The sequence below is a fragment of the Rhinolophus sinicus genome, chromosome 4 (genome assembly GCF_057876585.1).
Source record: "Rhinolophus sinicus isolate RSI-liver-muscle chromosome 4, RSI-T2T, whole genome shotgun sequence".
NCBI classification, from domain to species: Eukaryota; Metazoa; Chordata; class Mammalia; order Chiroptera; family Rhinolophidae; genus Rhinolophus; species Rhinolophus sinicus.
In genome coordinates, this window is record NC_142504.1 from 24,125,991 (window position 1) to 24,147,993 (window position 22,003).

The 22,003-nt window shown below is 32.4% G+C and overlaps 1 protein-coding gene across 4 annotated transcripts in view; it reads left to right on the top strand.

Moving 5' to 3' along the window:
- The window catches only part of DGKB (diacylglycerol kinase beta), a 647,688-nt gene that overhangs the window by 344,463 nt on the left and 281,222 nt on the right, over nucleotides 1-22,003 (top strand). For all 4 annotated transcript variants that reach the window (XM_019727049.3, XM_074340800.2, XM_074340802.2 and 1 more), the window contains one exon: nucleotides 17,996-18,060. In XM_019727049.3, coding sequence (XP_019582608.1) covers nucleotides 17,996-18,060 — 65 coding nt within the window. The remainder of the gene's footprint in view (nucleotides 1-17,995; nucleotides 18,061-22,003) is intronic.

Below are 22,003 nucleotides of genomic sequence, written 5' to 3' on the forward strand. Positions count from 1 at the left end.
TGCCAGTTTTAAAGAGACACTACAGGCTGCTCTGAGGGTATTAATCAAGATATGCCCCAACTTTCTTTTGGCATTACAATATTTGGACATCTGTTCTGACTCCTTATATGTGAAATAAAACTCATACCAGATAGTCGAATAAATGAAGGGTTTCATTATCTTAAATGTCATAACATTTGTTTGAATTATCATGTGTAGATTTTTAAATGCTGAAATTGTCATCTTGGTTTTGTTTCATCTATTTTGCTGTCCTTTCAAAAGACTATAAGCCTAAAAAATTCTTTTTTCCATTGCATTAATAATTTAAAAGAAATAATTTACAATTTTATGCAATAACAGTGAAATTGTTGTGGATGAGCTATATAGATAGTCTGGTAATTTCTAAAAAGCATAAATATTTTACTGAGAGAAACATACCCTTTTAAAGCACAAAAGGTTTCTGGTTATAATGGCAGTGTATTTAGTGACAAATAGTGCATTTTTTAAAAGCCATTTGTTGACCATTATTATAGTTCTCTTTGTGTAATGGTATTATAGATTCTTAGGTTAGGTATTCACTTATTAAAGTATTTTCCATTGTGTGTATCAGGAAGGATTTGTCTCTGAGTTCCATGGTGCCACTAATTAGTGGTGACTATGTTTAGAGACTTACAGGTCAACTTGAAATATGAAAAAAATATATATTTGGTCTTTTCATTTAAATGACAAAAACAAATCATTTAATTATGATAGATATCAATAATACTATCAGATTTGACTTAAACTACCCCTTAATACTATTGACTTTCTCAAGAGGTCTTTGTTTGCTTATTTGTTTGGTTTATTTTTTTAACCAGTAAGGTAGCTGTTTATCATGAGGCTATATCACAGACATCCATTAGGCTTGAAAACACTGATAGTACTAGATACTAATTTAGTGTCTAATTTTTGGTTTTTCACATTGCAGCAAAAGAATGGCATATAATTTGACATACATAAAATGATTTAACTAAATCATGGAAGCAAAGTAGTATTTTACAAATGTATAATTTTGAATATCTTTAAAAAGTCATAGGTACTTTCATCTATTTATTCACTTTGCATATTTGATGGCAGAGTCAGTGATGTTTTGCCTAGCAAAACATTTCAATCCAAGGTGCCTCATAATATTTTGTTTATGAGACTAATTTAAGGCGGTTGTAATTCTTAAGTAAAAATGTCATTTATTTGAAAAGAGATGTAAGCCAAAGTTTAGATTAAATTTATATTTTTATATTTGTAAAAACTGAGTAATTTTATACCACCTTTGAGTAGTGGAATCGTCAGTTAAAATCCTCACAAAAGAGAGAAAAATAGTATCCTATTCACAGTATTAAATATGGATTGTCTCAAGCTGTTGACACAATTGAGTTAGACTTCTAAAATCTGATCATTTTATGAAAATTACGTAAATTAAAATCCTACATTAATGCATAAGATAAAATGGTAAATACTAAATGATATAACATGTTAAATTAATTTAGTAGAACATGCACTCTTTGAAGGAAAATTTCCGTATTTTAGTTAATACATCTGCTCTAAGCAAAGGGACTTTAGAATTTTAGTTGAACATTTTCATACCTTTTAAAGCTTCAAAGTCCTTAAAAGATTGAAACTAATATGTTGGTGCCACAATAACATGAACTATTTTGTCCATTCATGTATTTATACATCTTATATTGGTTTATGGCATTTGATTAAGATCACATTTCTGTTTAATTGTTCCGATGTATACATTGCCATAATATGTAATTCTGTGATGATTTTTTTCCCTTCTTTGAGTTAAAAATAAGTTTTTTATGTGAGAATTTTTCTTGGTAAATCCAGAGTCCTAGAAGGCTTTATAATATTTCTATCCATTTATTTATTAAGAGTTACTATATTTTCTTTTTAAGTCTTCAGATAGCAATGTGGAACATAAAACTCTATTTTTAACCCATAGTTTATTTCAATGCACATAACTGAATATTTATTTTGTTCCTACTCCTAGAACCATTTTGCTAAGAATATTAACATAAAAATATTTTATCAGAAATAGTAACACTAGGCAAATATGCCTGTTAAGTTTGTATCAGTTAAGCATTCAAAATAGAGGTATTGGAAGTTAGTTATGTCTACATAAGTATATATGAATATTTTTTTGCAATGTATGACTTCAGTTGTTACTATTCATTAAAACATACAAACAGTGTAATTAAAATATTTTTTTAAAAAATTTAACTCTTCAAGTTTAACTATTTTATTTCCGTATACTATAAGTATGCAATTTTATTGTTATGGTTTTTCTTTCTATTGAATGTTAAATATCAAATTTATGTAAATTTCTTGGCACCTGTTGCTTTTTGAGGTGACCCATCTATCTTAATTTTACAGGTTCAATAATTACATGGTACTCAGAACAGTTTGTGTTTGTGACATTAATTTATAATATGATAGTACATTTAAATATTTGTTAATTGGAAACAGATGAATTGTGGAAGGAGAAGTATACCAACTATGTTTAGATATTTGCAAATATTTGGATAAAGTCCTAGAGGCAAATAAGTTTTAAATGATAGAGAGGGCAGAGGATGGAAGGCTTTGAAAGCTAAGCCTCAGATTTGGAACTTTGACAGTGCCAAGTAATGATCACGTTTAAATGGATAATGATACATAAGCTGGATTGTATTAATATGTCACATAATTAGAATGAAAAACTATTTGGTGTGCTCTTATCATAGTTTAGGGGGGATGTGATCAAACCTGGAGTCAGGCAAGGGCTATAGAAATAAAAAGCTACAAGTAGATTGATAGGACTGGTTATTGACTATATGTGTGAAAAAAGAGAAAAAAGAGAAAACTTGACCTCTGAAACAGTGGATCTAGGAGTAGGAGGATGGCATCAGTGATGGAAATAATTTTGAGAAGAGGATCCACTCTGGAGGAAAAGATGGATGTTGAATTTGAATTTTCAGCATGACCCCTACATGACAATATAAAACATGGGTTTGGAAACATGGAGCTGAATATGAAGAGATTGGTCAAGGCTCCAGATATTGAACTAGATTTTATCAGGATAGTTGAAAGCTATGGAAGAGTGTAAGCAAAGATAGGAAGATTTAAGATTATGAGTTTGAAAGAAATAGAGAGCAGTGCTGAATATTTCAGGGACCAAGAGAACAATCCTGACAAAGACTTTGGAGTTCAGTGATTGGGGTCATTTTCTCATGCTGTGAAATTTTTAATAACTTTGATCTCACATCAAAACTGTCAATGAAATAGGTCCCCGTATCACTCAAAGGTCTTCAAACAAATATATGGCATATTTTTAAATATTTATTTTTAAGACTTGCTGGAAAGATAAGGGAAATCCAGGGACAACACCAATAATTTTCATGTATGAAGTGACTATTAAAGAAAATATTCTTTTTTTTTTTTTTTAACTTAGGTCAATATATTATATGTAACTTGCAAGTGAAGACTATTTTCAATTGATATGTTTTAAAAATAACACATTTAAGTATTTAAAAATCTCATAACTTATAAAGTCATAAATCTGACACTTTTAGTATAATACATTTCCAGTGACAAGTTTTACCTTAGCAGATCCAAATATAATGAAAAAATCATCATCATCATTGATATTGAGTATGTTTTCATTGCAGGTACTAAGTTGACTTTTTCACCAAGCTGTTTTCTGACCATAATCTCAAAGAGAGGAAAAGGTTTCCCCAAGATCCCACTGCTAGCAAGTGACAGAGAAAGGATTCAAATAAGGACTATTTGATTCTAAATTGCTACTTCACTTGATTTTTTTCCTGTGAAATACTGAATAGTTTTTAGTTTAACCTATGTCAAATAAAATAAGAATCAACATTGTTGAAATAATGCACTTCCAAAATCTGAATTATTAATCACATGTAAACATTCCATAAATTTGTTCATATATTTCATTTAAAATTTTTACCTAAATGTTGATAATTATTGGCCGTTTTCAAAGGGAAGATAAATTCTGGAAAGAAATGCCTTTGTGTTATAGCAACGTATCATGTAAGTTTTTATTTAAGATTCCAGTATTCTTCTTAATATTTTCCAGTTAACACAGTTTCTCCTAACATTCTCATTAACCATCAATCAATTCTACTATTTGCTTAATTATTTGAAAGTTATTAACATACACCATCGCATAATTATGTATGCATATAAGTTCATAGAATAAAGTTATTCCAGAAATAACTTTAATAGGCTTATAGCCATTCAGCCTTTCAAAGACATAGGCAATGGCTGTAGTCAAATGATACATTTTACCATATTATTTTAGTGAAGGCTTTTATTTTCTATATGTGTGTGTATACTTTTATAAATGATCTATATTTGAGTCCAAGTCAAGGCTCACTAGGAAATGTTAAAGGGATAAAACTCAACTTCTCACTATGGGGACTGGACTTATGGAGACAACAAGATGTGCTTTTTCTTTTTCTTTTTCTTTTTTTTTTTAATATAAATGTGAATGACACAGTTGTGTCCGTTTATTCATTGTGTGCACCTTTTAAAAGTAGACATTGCATTTCAATAAAAAATTAAGCAAAAAGCTTCAATGTAACCAAAAAAAAGACTTGTCTGCTGAATTTCCTATTATTTTTCTATTTTAGTTGGAGGCACCATTACCTAATTATCATAATACGGTTACTCAAGCCAAAAACTAGCAAGTCATTTCTGATCCTTTCCTTCTTTTTTCCATTCAATCAATCAATGCCTAATCTTTCATCAAGGCCAGTATTTACCTTTTAAATATTTCATGACCAAGTACCTTCTTTTCCATACATACATACTACTTCTGTTCTAATTCAGCAGTTATTTTATATCTCTCCAATATTGAGCCTACCAAATGAATCATCTATACAGTATCCAAGTGACTGCTCTAAAAAATACAAATAAGATGCTCCTTTAAAAATATTTCTGTGGTATCTTGTTTTTAGAATCAAGTTTCATCTCCCTAACATGTGTAAAGACCTTGCCTTTTCAGACCCACTTGTGTAGAGTTAGGAAGAAGAACTATGAGAACAGAATCCCAAGAAAGGTCATACTGAAGACACAGGCAGAGGGGCAATAGCTTGCCAAGTAAACTGAGATAGAGTGACCTGCCTAGTAGGAGGAAAACCAAGAATTGGTCTGATCCAAGTCAAGGAAGGAAAGTATATAGGAAGGGAGGGAGGGAGGGAGGGAGGGAGGGAGGGAGGGAGGGAAGGAAAGGAAAGGAAAGAAGGAAGGGGAAATTGTATCAAACTTGCCAAGAGGCCAAAGATGTAACAATATAATGGAGTGATAAATTACACTCCAGAATGCAGTAGGATAGGGAGTGAGTGTTAGTAGAGGAAGCAAAGAGAGCAATCATAGTCAATAATCTTAAGTGCTGAAGTAGAAAGGCAGACGGCAGTAAAAAGAGTCAGAGGGAGCGAGGAAGTGAAGTTAGACATTAGTTTCTATAAGATGTCTGTCTGGGTGAAAGGTGGAAAGAAAAGTGTCAGTATTTTGCAGGTACAGGATGTTAAGGGATTTTTATTTTTTTTTTACATTATTGATACCTAAGCAATTTTGATGTTAAGGAAAAAGAGCCCAATAGAGTAAGAAGATGAAGTACAAAGGAGGAAAGGTATAAATTCCTGATATATTGTGGTTCCTAAGAGATTGAGAAGGGATAGGAACCAACCAAGGACAGGTCTCGGGAATGGTCATAGAATGGAGGGAAGATACTTTTGTTGTAACAGGGGAAAATGATATGTTTGGAAACAGTTATGTGTTAGATTTGGGGGTAGGTTGTTGAAAAGTTCCTTTGGTTAGCTGTGTGTGTGTGTGTGTGTGTGTGTGTGTGTGTGAAATGCTATCGACCAACTAACACGGTGAGGGTTTGAGCAGATTCCAAATTAGAACCCAGTATGATGCCATCAATCAAAGATCAGACCTGGAGAGACATCAAATCTAGAACAGCTATAGAAAACTACTTTCAGCCCAAGCAGTTGGTCTGCGTATTTGTCAAGACAGGTTTGATTAGCACTTCCAAAACCATAAAGTTATAAATACTGAATTCTATTCTAAGGAGAGTCTTCTTATATTCATTTCTTCTAGGAAATTTCATCATGAAAAATAAATGTTCAAAGAAGGAAGGTTTCACAGAGTAACAGTTTTAAGTATTTCAAAATTACTTTAAAAATAAAAATAAAATGACTGAACTGCTTATAAAGAAATAACCTTTGAGGTCCTATTTTGGAGCAAAGTTAAATTTAAAGGATGACCCAAATAGAACCTTTCATCTGTACTCATATTTCCCTTGGACACAACAACTTATATTAATACCGTCAGTCCATTTTCAATTTCTAGCCTCTCTAAACTCTCCAATTTCAACAGATCTCACTTGTTTCCCTATTATTATGTTGCCATCTTGATCTTTTCTCTTTTTGATGACACAGCCCCATGAGGTATGCCTCACATAAATTATGTTTCAGTAAGTAGCCCTTTGAGGATTGTAATTTTATTTTTATATTATTTTACTGTGGAAAGAACACTAACATGAGGTCTACCTTCTTAAAATTTTAAGTGTACAAAATATTATTGATTATAGGTATAATGTTGTAGAGCAGATCTCTAGAATTTATTCATCTTATTTGACTGAAACTTTATGCCTTTTGATTAGTAACTCCCCATTTCTCCCTCTCCATAGCCTCTGGCAATTACCATTCCACTCTTTGATTCTATGAATTTGACTCTTATAGAAACTGCATCATATAAGAAGTGTAATTATTTTTCTTATAGAGCTTTTCTCCAGAAAATCAGTCCAAAAGTCATCTGAACTTTCTTTTTGCAGCACACAGGAGAAGAGAAAGAAATTAAGGGGCACACAGAGGAGAAGGAAGGTGAAAGTCCTTGTGTGTTAATAGTTTGTGTTCTATCACAAATAGAGTTCTATACATTATTATATGTTATGACATTTACGGGTTATATGCACTAACAATTTGCCACTGTGATAAATTTTTTGTAGAACACGCAGTACAGAGTTATGTGTAATAACTGCCCCAAAAAGGCATGTGGATAATATTCAGGTGTTTAAGATTTCATTGCCACTCTTGTTATGGATTTCCCAGGATCATTTCACAGGAGTTCATGACTTGGGGGAGGCAGAGATTAAAGTAATGTTTCTAATATCCATTATGTCTGTGCATCTGTGTAATCTCTATTGCACTATAAATGTGATTACTGTATTTACTTAGTTTCAAACAAGACAAAAGGTGAGATACTTTTCCTTGCATAAGGATTAGGCCTTTACTTTTCTGTTAGAAAAATATGGCCAAATATTTTAAGTGTTACTGAAGCAATGTTTGATGCATAGTCTTTCATTGCTATTTATGGGTTTTCCCTCAAGGCTTTCCACCAGAACCATCACCTCTGCCCCAGACTGTAGCTCCTTCCTCACTCCCCAGCGGGTCTGCTGTACACAGAACCTGTTGACAGGATTGCTCTTTTCTCTCCTGCCCATAGGAAAGTACTTTATTAAAGTACTAGTTACGGCCTTGTTTGTGCATATTCAAAGGAGACTAACAGGAGCACTTTTTCCTTATAAGTTTTTGGTTTTGGTTTTGTTTTATATGCTGAATAGATACTAAGTTTTATATTACATCAGAAACACAGCAATTTTATCTCTGAATTCTTTTGCAAATTTATTTACCGATATTATTCATTCATGAAGATGATGTCATAGCCCTTTCCCTCTTGAAAGTACTAGTTTACTGATGTGGGACTTCTGTGGTCACTTTATATGATGTTCTTTGTAGCATTGAGGCATGAGGTGTTTTCGCTGAGGGATTTTGGACTCGTGTTCTAACTTGAGTACAAAGAATAAGCACAAATGTTATTTATTATTTAACGAGAATCGAGCAACATCATTTTATTTTCTAACATAACCTAGCAAATCCATCATTAATTAAATGAAACCTACCATTATAGTATGAATAGAATTATGGACACAAGCAGCTTCCCCTGATTTTCTGAATAATATTAGGAATATTAGTTTTAGGAAATATGGGATGCTGATGGCATTAACAACAACTAATGTTGGGATACCTTATTGGCAAGATCATCATCAAAATGAACATCAAGTCAACTATCCATATTCCTGGGATAAATAAGGAAGTCACACACTTAGTCATGCATTGGGAGACAAAAGACTCTAGTCAACTACCCTCCTGGTGAGCTGCATAACCTTAGGAAAGTTCCTGAAACCCACATAGATATTCCCTTTCTAAAATAAAGATATTAATATCTTCCCTGTTTTTGTCAACAGCAACAAAAAAAAGGTCAAATATCTAATGTAGGAAAAGTAATGAGGTCAAAATATGTAATTTGCCAGAAAACCCTCTAGAAATCACACAAATACAAGGTTTTGTAATATTAACCATAAAAACAAATAATTGAGTGAAATATATTTAAGAAATCACTATTATAGAATTTGCAAACCCCCAATCTTTATGTTTTCAGAGGAATAAGATACTTGGAAATGATCACCTATGTTTCAGTTAAGATTATGTTTGGCTGCGTGGAACAATAACAAGGTTACAAGTCAGGGGCTTCTTTTTCAGTTAATAAGACATCTAGAGGAAGACAGTTCAAAGCTGTTATGGCCATCACAATATTTTAAAGGACCAGGTTCCTTTTCTTCTCCTCATTCATTTCTCAGTAATGGCTTTTATCCTCATGTTTTCAAGTTATCTGCTATACTTCTTAGGAATTACATCCACATTCCTGTGACTAAGGTGGTCAAGTGGTGGTGGTGGTGGTGGTGGTGACGGTGGTGGTGGTGGAAGGTGGGAAGGAACTATATCTGGATCATCATTCCTAGCTACAAAGGAAACCAGGGAATTTAGGATTTATTTGCTTGCTTGCTTGCCTGCTTGCTTGTTAGCTGGGGATACATGGCTGCCCAGATGAAATGAAAGTTCTGTTGGTTAAAAACAGAAGGGAAATAGATATTAGGAAGGCAACAAGCAATGTCTGCCACATCCCAGTTTTCCCCTGTTAGAGCCAAAATGCCTTTGGTAGGTATATTTTGTAGAAAAAGTATGAAATCTTCCTAAGGGTCTTTCTTATGTGTCTTTAAGAGGATAGAGAAGGAGAAAGTGGAGGGAGAGGAATAGGAAAGCAGACAGGAAAATGAAGTGTAGTGTAATACTCTTCAGTGAATTTCTCATTTAAGATGGAGCATAAAAATAGAACGTATGCTGTCACTTTGAAATACCTTAATGAAGTCAACCAAACTATTAGTATCAATTGTTTTTCAAGTCGAGTTGTATTTGAAAGCCATTCCTGTAATAAAACTAGAGTTGTTTTGGATGCAATTCTTAAGATCTGGCCTTTATAAACAGTGGACTGCATGACTATGAACTATTTACATATAGATGCATATATTCTGATTTATATTTTAGCTTGGTACATGATCAGCACTACTGGCATTTGTGGACTTTATGAATATTTTATGGACAGCCTTACATTCAAAGTTTTCACCTGAAAATTATTTTTGGTTTTGGTTTTAATAAACGATTCCTTTCCCTGCCCCAATGTCCTCCAGGGAACCCCACCCCACCCCAGTCTCACATGCAGGTTTATTTCCACCCTTACCTAGGAAATCTACTCCCGTTTCGACTTATAGACAGTACATAGAAATTGTTTTATTGTCTAAGTCTCAGTTCCCATGCTCCTTTGCATCCACCTTAACCCCACTCCTACCTGTTTCACTATTTCTTCCTCCACCCCATCTCACTCCAATTTACTGGTTGCACTTGTACTACTTTGGCCATTCCCAATCCCAGTTTAATCACTGGTAATGTCACACCAAGTGTTTGTTGACTTAGATTTATTTTGCAAATGCAAGAATTATGCCTACTTTGAGTTTATGCCTAGATATTATCGCAAATGCTATCACATTTCAACCACCTGGCTATTCAAAGATGACAGGACTTTCCTTGCAGATTTGCTGAAAATTACATCAAAGCACTGTATGTATTTGCGGCTTTTATCAGATTGAATGAATTGTAATGACCAAATTAACCTCAGACATAAGTGTAATTGGTGGATCCAATCTTTCTCTTTTAACTAAAAAAGATAGTTTGAGTATTGGAAATAATCATTTAAGATAATAAGCATTTTAAGATATTAGTAAAATGCTTAAGGTTTCCAAAAACTAAAACAGTTAAAATCTAATTTGCTATGAAAAGAGCAGTTAAAGATATATAATGTTGACTTGATTTTTCTGAAGTCAAAATCTCAGGCAAGTTTAGTGATTGTAATAAGTAAATATTTTAGTATTTAAGTTCATATACTTGTCTTTTTTTAAAAATTGGGAAAGAAGGATGCAAGCTATGAGATAAGAATTCTACTACAGAGAGATAAAAAAATAAAAAACACATTAGAACCCTACACCATTTAGTGGATATTGGCAGAATTTGTAAAATATTCTAGGCCTGTGATCATCTTAGCTAACCATTTTTACAAATATTTTCTAGTCAGTTGGTACATAAGGAAGTGGATTGGTTTTGTGTTATGATGACACCAATTTGTTTTGTGCTGTTACTTATAGGCTAGTATTAATTTGCCTAGTACCCAAACAATGTAATAATAGCTTTCTTGTTTTGTTTACTGTTAGGCTTTATGCTAAGGAATAAAGATCCTCACAAGAATGATCTTATTTAATTAGTAGTAACCTGAGGAGGTAAATGTGGACTATTTCCCTTTTTCAAATGAGGAAACTGTTTTCTTAGGAATAAGAAAACCCTAAGAAAACTAAAACAAACCACAACATAACAGCCTGGAGTCATTCAGTGTAGAGCAAACAGCCTTACACACATTGAGGATTTAGTTTGTCAGTCTGCACGGTCTTTGGATAGGGTACCTAATCTCTGGCTTCCTCAATGAAAAGTCACCTGTGACTGGACATCTTTTACTCTCAAGGCCATTTTCTCAATGTAGCTCTCTCTTTCTGGGTCTGGTTGTTTCCTCACCTTGTCCCAAAGGAGGTAGGTGTAGTAATTATCCCAGGATTCTGCATGATCTTGTTTCCCAAAGAATGGAAGGGAGAATAGGAAGGTGCTGAAGTGGGAAGAAGCCTCGTCTCACATATAGCCTCAAGTCTGTCTTCCCTCAGCAGTGTGGTGACATAGAGTGGCACGGTTCTGTCTAACTTTCCTGAATAATTGGGAAAAAATAATAAAGATAATTGTAAAATATGAGAGCAATAGTTTAAACTGAATGCAAATTATAGCTTTCCAAGCAAAAGTAATGTATAGAAAGTCCTTAAAGAAATTAAATGATTTACAAGAGATGTGCCCATAGGGAAGCCACGCCACTTTTTTTCTTTTTTTTTAATTATTTTGTCATTTATTTTGGTTTTATACTCATGATTTCTAAAGTTTTGAGATAATTGCAAACTTATAGAATATTTATAGATGTAGTACTCTTAAGAACTCTTTTTCTGGAACCATCGCAGAATAAGTTTCTGACTCGATGCCCATCATCCCAAATTGTGAAGCCGCCTCTTGGTAAAAGTCAACCTATTGAAACCTGTTATTGAATCTGTATGTACCATTCAGGAAATCCCATATCCTACCTCAGGGACTGGCTTTATTCTGAGACCTGTTGTCTTACTCCCAGCCATGGTTTTTTCTAAGTCCGAATGTTTAATTTTAGAAAATGCCCTGGTTGTCCCAGGAGTGTAATTCAAAGCTAACTAACAGAGGTATACAATGTGTTATGTCTGATGGATTCACAGCAGGATAAGTTGCAGATGTGCAACTCGATGCTTCTGAGTTCCTGTGGAAACACACACACACACACACACACACACACACACACACACAACAAAAAACAATTTCATGAGACAGTAAGCGTGGTCTAATACAGAAAGGTTCAGGTTCAGGTTCATTTTTAAGAGCAGAAGAAACTGTACACACCCCCTCACATTCTCTAATCCCAATTCCATAAATCATTGTAACTCAGGATGGTATGCATCTCCATTGCTTCATTCTTCTTCTGTGCCCTTTCATAATTATTATTTTGTTTTTCTATAGGACTCACATGGGTAGTTTTCTTCCCCCTTATTATTTGTAGTTATTGTCATTGTGAATGAGGTAATTTTTTACTTCTTTGTTTTAATGTAGTCAATTCTACTAATTTTTTGCTATTCATGATCCGTATAGCCGGACAACTCATTAAACTCTTCCTAATTTATGTACATTTTAGTTGATTCCTCTGGATTTTCTATACAGAACATTATGCTATCTATAAATAAGGATTGCTTTCACTTGTTTTATAATACATAAACCCCTTCTTATTTTTTCTTGGTCTATTGCATTTCTAAAGACCTCTAGTGCAATTTTAATAGATACTCATCAGGGGTATCTTGGGTTGAATTAAGGCTTTGTTGTCAAAGCAAGAAATTCTACCTTTCTAAAGTTTTGCTGTTTGAATGTTTCATGCCCACTTCATGTAGTTACCATACAGAATTTGTGATGCCTATTCTTATCTTCTCATATGTAACTTTAGCTTAGTTATGGATTCTAAACATCATGCTAAATACAAATAATAATATATATTGGACACATGCCCATCTGACACCCTACAAAATTTTTACGTTATTGACTATATTCCCCAAACTGTCTTTCATATCCCCATGGCAATAATATTGTATGCCAACTATTATTTAGTATCTACATATAGTCATTAGATATGGAGTTCAGCATAGGGAATAGAGTCAATGAAATTGTTATAGATATGTATGATGTCAGGGGGGCAGTAGATTGGGGAAGGAGGTTGTCACTTTGTAGGGAATGAAATGTCTGACTATTGGATTGTTTTGTGCACCTGAAACTAATAGAAAAAATAATAATAATGCAATTGGACTTGAAAGAATGCAAATAATATGGATTCAGACAAGATTAAAATATTGTAACTAGTGAAAGATTTATGCGATGTGAAGAGAAACCAGAAAATTGCAATAATGTTTCCTCCAGAAACTACTCTCTTTATTAAGTCAGGACAACAGATATCAACATATGATAAAATGTGCTGATGAGGCAATCTCACTTGTAGTTTTTGGTGTAATTTTCTTAAATTAAAATCTTAACAAATAGTAACATTATATAATTAGTACATTCAGGTAAAGATTGTCAGGAGAGCAAGGATTATTTTTTGCAGATGGGAAATACATTGTAGGACTATGATCTCTTATCTAAAATTTCAAAATCTGATAAAGGTCTGATAAACCAAATTTAAAGGACTGCCAAAAGTTGGTGTATATGTGGAGTGTTGGTAAAGATGTGGAATAGCTGGAACTCTCATGTATTACTGGTAGAAATGCAGAATGGTACAAGTACTTTGAAAAATAATGTGGCAGTTTCTTATAAAGTTAAATATACACTTCCCATACAACCCTTCAATTTCATTCCTAGGTATTTACCCAAAAGATATAATCACACATGTCTACAAAAAGAATTGTGCTCAAAAGTTCATAGTAGCTTTATTCATAAATTCATGAAGTCAGCGACTAGTGAATAAACAAACAAATAGTGGTATATCTATTCAATAGAATACTACGTAGCGATGAAATGGGAGAAACAACTAATACTGGGACAAATGGCTGAATCTCAAAAGCATGATAGTAAAGGAAAGAAGCCAGACAAAAGAATACTCTTAAATTCAATTTATAGGAAATTTTAGAAAAGGTAAACTACAGTGACAGAAAGCAGATCAATGTTTTTTCTGGGTAGAAGGGGGGATGTATATAAGTATTAAAATATATAAGTATAAAGGGATTATGGGTCTTTTCAGGATGATAGAAATTTTCTATATCATGATTGTAAAAGTGATTATTCGACAAAGGTTATATACCTTTGTCAAAACTTAATGAATTGTATACTTAAAATTGGTGAATTTTATTGCATGTAAATAATACCTTGAAGAAAAGAAAGTGAGTCGGAAATATTTAAGATATTCAACAAATACAGCTTTTGAAGCTTTTTATGAAATTACAGTTATAAAAAAAAAGTAAATAATGGTCACACAGAGGGGGATATTGCAATTTATCCATCCAAAATTAAAGAGGAACTTAACTATTTTAACAATGAAAACTCATCTAGTATGCAAAGTTTAACTTTAAATTCCATAATTTCATTTGGAATAACTATTCTGATGATCCTCTTTTGGAATTGACTAATTTTATATTCTATGCTGAAATGGAAAGAAACTAAGACTGTATTTAATTTGGTATAATCATAATACAATAATCCAAAATAAAAATAAAAAAACTTATTTGGCATATTTTGTGAAAACATTTTTCAGAGAAATTTCTTTAAATGGAACAAAAAGATAGTACCTATTACAGTATTTGGGCAGATATATTTTACATTTCAAGAAAAATATTAGTGTTCACAGTGTCCTTCTCTTAGTAGAATTTGCTATAAGCTCCGGTATCTCAGCACTTAATAGAGTATTTTCTCAATGTAAAATGTTAAGATCCTCACAAAATAATCAGATTTTTCAAATTAATCATTTAAAATGCAACTTTGGAGAATTAGGGTAACTTTATTAAAAAATAATTATAACAAACAGCCCTTACAGGAAAAGAAAAAATCATTCTTCAGAAAAATACCAGTGACAAAGTATTAAATACAGATGGAGCTAAGAAGCTGATTTTCTGAGATATATATAGCGTGTTTCCCCGAAAATAAGACCGGGTCTTATATTAATTTTTGCTCCAAAAGACACATCAGGACTTACGTGCAGGGAATGTCATCCTGAAAAATCATGCTAGGGCTTATTTTTCGGTTAGGTCTTATTTTTGGGGAAACACGGTGTATATATATGTACATATATGTATATATATAGTTACTTTGGGGGCAGCTGGTTAGCTCAGTTGGTTAGAGCGTGGGGCTAATAACACCAAGGTTGCTGGTTCAGTCCCTGCGTGGGCAACTATGAGCTGTGCCCTCCTTTAAAAAAAAGAAAGAAAGAAAAGAAAAGAAAAGAAAAATTACTTTTTGCTTCTTAGAAAATCAATATATTGAGATTTAAATTTGTTTTGCTTTAGTAAAGATGGATGTATTTTATTTTTATTTCTTAGAATTTATTCTTAAAATTAATTCAAAACAAAAATATTTTATAAGTTTAGAAAATAATAAAAAAACAATTTGAGAGTCAGGAAGTACACATTTCAAAATTATGAAATTTATGTTTTAGCAATAGCAACCCTCCTTACTTTCAATAAAATACTGGTATGAATATAAAATAATGAACAACCCAGCTGTAGAGAATACTCTTACAATTGCTATTTAGAAAAATCTCAAAATAGCTCCACCAGACTACTGTAAAGGAGTATCACTATCCTTTTTTAAAGATAAGGAAGCTGTGACTCACAATAAATAAATAATTTGTTGAAAGTCACTAGTCTTGGAAGTGAAATCTGTCTGAATTCAAAGTTGCGTATTCCAGGTTATGGAAGTGATGCTGATTTAATTTCTGTTTCCTAAAACTTGCAATACATTGAGGAGAACAACATTTATATTTTTTAAAAAAAAAGGAAAAAAAGAAAGAAAACAATACTATTTTAGCTTTTTCTTATTTGGTCTCTTTTTAGAGAATCCTAAAATAAGGCTGCTGGATAAGTTTACAGCATTTGGCAGTTCTCTTTCAGGCCTTTTGGGGTTATGCCAAAGGGACAGGGTCCCATGGGAATTTAGTGTGAATTCTCATCCAAATGAACACCTGCTGTCATTGTTCCTTATCAATCCCATAGTCAGCAAAGCTAACTCTCTTTGTGGTGGAACCCATTCAGCACAGGAAAGGCATGCCAGTGTTACTTGGTAGTTTTTATTTTTCTCCCTCTCTTTATGATCCATTACCCAAGTAGCCTGGAGGTAGAGCTAACATTAAGTTTATCTTTGGCTATTTTCCATTCTATATTTCTAGGAGTTTACTCAGTTATAGTCCAGTCTATTTAAATAATCTTCTTCTGATCCTCTCCTCTTCTCTCCTCGCCACCCCCCACCTCCATTTCTGTTCCTTGGGAAAGGAAGACATTTGTTACTGCAAAAGTATCTGCTTATAAAGCAAATTATACTACACAATCTATTTTTTAAAGTCTCAGTTCTCTAAATTAGCAGAAACAAATAATTCAAGCAGAAGTAAATTCAATGATAATCTCCCTATGGATAACCAATATTGATCATTCTTTCTTAGTACTTGATTCATATTTCTTTGCTTTTGTTGTACAGGTCTGCTGGCTGTATGCATTTAATTATAAGGTATTATAAATTGATTTTGAAACAGATTAGAGTTAAAATAAATGATTTTTAAAAATTAATTAATGGTCATGCTGCGTAATATATCATAAATAGGCCAACTCAGATTTTTCCTGTAATTTCACAACACAATAGGACAACTTCACATTCTAAAATAGAATATATTTATGACTTATTAGTGAAAATTGAAAAAAAGAAACTCTGTGACTGGGTTTGAGAACTATTGTAGCAATAAAAGTGAACCATCCTGACTTCCCTTCTTCTTAGCAAACCAGGAAGTTGACCATGTGTATATAACAGTTATATCTTAGAATATCAAACCATAGAGGTGGTTTTGTTTTGTTTTGTTTTGTTTTTGGTAACTCTTTTATAAATGCTGTTTCTATATATACCTCTCTATACACCTGTGTTCTTTTTATTTATGGATTAATTCAAGTACTTGACAATTTTTTGAGGACAAAGTGTACAGAAAAAATTACACGTCTGTCACAGCTCTATCTTGTAGGAAAAAGCCACTCTCTGTTTGCCATCTGCAGTGGGCATTGGTCCCTCTCTTGTTGTGTCTCATGTTTTGTTATGCATGAGTAAGCACATTAGTCTTTTCATTTCATTCATTAGACTTTTAGTCCTTGATTAGTGTTTTGGAGATTCTCTCAATTACACAACTTCTTTATTTCCTTTGTGCTTGGTTTTTCTTTGTCCTTTATCTCCACTATGAAACAGAATTAGCAGTTAATCACAATCGCCCTGTTTCTGTTGAGATGATTGGTAAATATATTAGTTTCTCATTGGAATGATTAATCAAGTGTAGATGAAGAATGGGAAAATATCTCCTTTCTTGGAATAACAGGGGCAACTGTTTAAAGTCAACAGAAATTTTGTGCTTGAAAAGCTAAGAATCACAGTATTCCACAAATCTCACACATTCAGTGTGATCCTGTCTTACAGGAACTCTGAATGGATTTCCTAAAAAGAACAAATATCCATTAGGGTCCTGAACACCAGCATTTGGGGTCTCAGAGCCTAGTTATATTTGTCACCAATAATCCAAAATTAAAAGTTTCTATTTGTTGTTTTTCTTCATTAAACAAGTTAAGATACCTGTGTCAGAAAGTTGCTTATGGAAAAAAACAGTTAATAATTACACATCCAAGACACTGTTAGCAAACTTTGAAGTCATGTACTATACTTAGCTTTACTAGATATGTACCCTCCCACTGTCTTTTTTACCATAATTAATTTCAAAGGACTAGGAGCTTCTCTTCCTGAGCTTTTCTCCACTTAGTCCATCATTCCAGCTCTGTGTAACAATAGTCTCAACGACTTTTAACATATATGCTCACATGCACTATCTTAAACCTTGAGCATGAGACCAAAACAATTTATTAAAGGAGATATATAAATTAAGGAAAAATCAATTCCTAGAAGTCCATATGACAAGTTACCAGTGATGAAACGGTAGCATAAATCAGACTTGCACAGGAGTTATGTGGAATACATATTTTTGCATAATTTCAGAACATCTTCTTGGCAATGCTGTTGTTTTAAAAAAAAGTTAATTTTGAAATATTATTAACTAATATTTTCTCTTTTAATCTTTATTTCCACAAGACAATTGGATCATAAACTGTCCCATTTTTCCTTTCTGTTTCTCTCCTTAGGATGCCTCCATTGCACACAGATTCCACATCATGAGAGAAAAACACCCAGAGAAATTCAACAGCAGGTAAGATAAATGATGAAATTTTAATGTTGGTTGCTATTGATAAATATATCATTAAAAGGATCACTATGTGCTGTAATATGTTTCACATATGATCACTGAATAAGGCTTGGTGTGTAAGTATTAAGACAAGAGTGTGAATGAATTCAAATGTTCCTTTTAGGTTTTACTGCAATTACAATGGGAAATGCAATGTGGTCATCTCTAGTCCATTCTCATGTGCTGAAAAGAAAGATTTCAAATGTAAAGTGAAAATAATAGTTTATTAAGACATGCTGAAGTGTTTACATGGCTAATATGTGAAGGGTTGATCACCCCAAATCCCAAAGAAAAAAAACATGGGGCTCTAATTTGGTAATGCTAACTAACTTTATATTACAAAGGTCTCATCAAAGTCCTCTAGTCTTTGTACTATTTGTCCATTATTGACCTCAACTAAATGGCAAATAGACCAGAGACCTAGCAATGCTAATGTAAACTTCTTTTAGAGATTGTTTCTTCAAGGAGAAAATTCTTGATAACCAAAATTTTGCCACCATAGCAATACATGAACAGTTTTCCCTTCATAACGTAGACATTGACTTTTTCTGATATTCAGGGAAATAGGGAAAGCTTTGGCTTTGTATCTCCCCCGTTTCTCGAAAGAAATATGGCTATCTTCACCCACTCCCTTGGAAAAATGGGCAGAAGAAGTAAATCATGTTTTGCCTCAATTATACCAATTTCTACTCTGTTCACTTCATGAAGTTTCAAAATCATAATCAGCATTTATATAGATGATATATACATGTATATATATATATATATATATATATATATATATATATATATATATTTATTTCAGCGATTTATATATTAATGTTCAAAGCCAAAGGTTCTGTGATCTCTCTGTTTGTCTAGGTTGAAATTGTGTCATGAATGTTACAAAACACATTTTAGACAACTGCCTGCCTCTGGAAATTCTTATATTTATTTCAATTTTGACTCACACTAGTACATTGACATACTTTTCTTCCATGTTTGTTCATAAAAAAAGTGCTGTTAAATGTATTTGCAGAATTATTATAGATTTTTCTTAACTCTAGACTTTTGTGTGTTACTTTATACAAGAATCATCCTAGTAAACAGTTTCATGATTAGTGAGGTCCTATCTGATTTTTCATCAAATTTACCTATTTAAATGTTTATCAAAACATATGAAAACTATTTCTAATACCTTCCGTAGGTTTTTGCCTTGTGTTCTTTCTTACCTTACAAATGATAAATCATTGTGTTATGGTTTGCTTTTTCTCTCATAGTTCAGGCAGCTATAAGTTTCATTTTAAAGAAAAAAGTATATCTATGAATACATATATTGCACATAAATCTGTAGAAGGATTCACAAAAATCTTTTAACCCTGGTTCTGTTTGGAAAAAGGGAACCAAGTGGTTTGGGTGGAGACTGAATTTTTACTTCACTGTTTGAATTTTGTACTGTTTGAATTTTGTGCCATGTATATTAAAAAATTAAGTCAAAAATAATCTAATTAAAAATTTGCACCTATAAGTTTTCTTTACATCTAGAATAAAAAGACATTTCATTTTACAAGATTTAATTTTATTTCATGAAATATGTAAACGTAAATCGATGTAACAATGAAATTATATTCACTTTATAGATTTAGCATTTGATAATATACCTTGAGTGTCCTAGAAATGAACATATTTATTAATATACATAAAACCATATTGTAGAATCGACTAGCCTGTGCTTACCCTCATGCCATTCTATTAAGCATTCATGTGTCGATATTCCTGTATTAAAATTGGTTTTAAAAAATGCTGTTTGGAAAATGCGGCATGCAGTGTACCCCTTCAGTAGTTTCACAATTTGAAAGCCCATTAGTGGCTTTAAGAAATCTAAAGGTTAAAAAAAGTTGAATGATGTTTGTCATGTTTGTCCCAAAATTATTCTGCAGAGAGAGGGTGAGAGAGAGAGAGAGAGAGACAAAGAAAGACAGAGACAGATAGAGATGGGCGAGATGGGAGGAAGAAAGGAAAATTAAAAGTATACAGTGGTGTATCAATAAATTTATGTGATCCTCAAAAATTTGACAGCCTACGTATAAGAATGCCAGTATTTGTAACCCTCCTTCAAGTGTCAGTGGCCAATGAATTCTGTTCTCTAGAATATTTTATTTTTTTAATAATACAGGTGTTTATTATCCACATATATCTACTTATTTTATTATCAATTACAGTACTAATTTATAACATTCCCTGCTGTTCACTGTGGTAAGATACCATTTACAGCAATGTGTTTGTACACCCCAGTGTACAAATTTGAGGCACGAGTAAATCTTGATTGCATAGTTTAATGTTATAAATTAGTAATATTTCACTTGGAGCAGTAATAACTACAAAACACCTTCTAGACTGACACATATCTATCTGTTTCTATTGTGAGTTCAAAGAATGCCAGGTGTAGAGTAGATGCTCATTGTATTATTGACCAACTATTTTTTAAGATAACAATCCACCCAAAATTATACATTTTACTGTCAATTAGGCATATACATTTCTGCCTGCACTTTTATAGATTAAGCCTTCTCACTCAGGATTATAAGCATTTAAGTAATTCCCTGAACTATAATGCAACATATTTAGCATATGAACGTTTTCTAATAAATTTCTATGCCAGATATTGTGCACAAGCAATTTCATGCTTAAAAGGACAGATTTTCAGATTTCAACATTGAGACAGGTTCAGCCATAGCACTCTTTCATATTTTCAGGAATTTGCAAATGGATTTTTTTTTGGTACTCCTAATAATGGTGTTTCAGATCAGATTTCTTGTCACAATAAATCATATGCCATTAATACTATCCTCTAGAATGCTCACCTTGAAATTCATTTATATTTTAAAGAACATGATGTTTCCAACATTATCTTAAGGAAATTAATTACCAAAATATATAGTCCTGCTCTCTATGCTTCTTATGACAGAAATTGAAAGAACTGGGAAAGATAATGATTTTTCCGGTGCTTAAAAGAGTGCTACTTGAGAGGTTTATATCATATTCTTTTCAAATTTTCTATGTAAATCTAAGTCAACTGTTAAAAGGTAGCATGCTGTTCAACTGTCTAAACTTTAAGATTTTCTTCAAAGTGAATTTTAATACATATTTCTGTTCTTTTAGACTTAAAACAAAATCATCCTTAAAGTATTTATGCTACTATTATTTAAAACTATTTATTACATAATATTGGTATTTAAAATAATTATATAACTTGCCTATTAATATGTACAATCTTATTTCCATTTTTATAATTCATGTACATTATGCCTCTCCTGGTTCTATATAGGTGGAACAATTTAAATTCTTGCTTTAAAAAAATAATGACATTAATAACTATAAACTGAAACACAAAAATATGCATCAATTAAAATGACAAGTATAAAGGTTTATGATAATTTGGGGGGAAATGCAGAACTATTTAATTCCATGAATAAAACCATGTAACTTTGACAAGGACTTAAAGTAATATGCAAAATAGGAACTAGGTATAGAAAAAGTATTGGCGGTTTTACAAGGAGTTTTTTAATAGTGTAGTCATAGCTTGTGTTCAGAGAACCAATTCAAATTCTTAATATACAGTGCATAGTACCATTTGCTAACAAACACTGAAGGCCAGCAATACTCTACAAAGATACTATTTCATTAAATCCACAACGGTTATTTAAAAGTATCTGGTCTCTAACTCCTTTAATGACATAAAGTTCCTTTTCTTAGCCACCGCCACCCCCACCCCCGCCCCATTCAGATGTATGTTCTTCATTTCTGTACTACTTTCTGCTTTTTATGATGAAATCTACAACTAGAAAACTAAAATTGGTGTGTGAATTTAAATAAGGCAATTTAACTCAGATTCTACGTAGTGATATTAGGTATGTCGGAAAGTTTT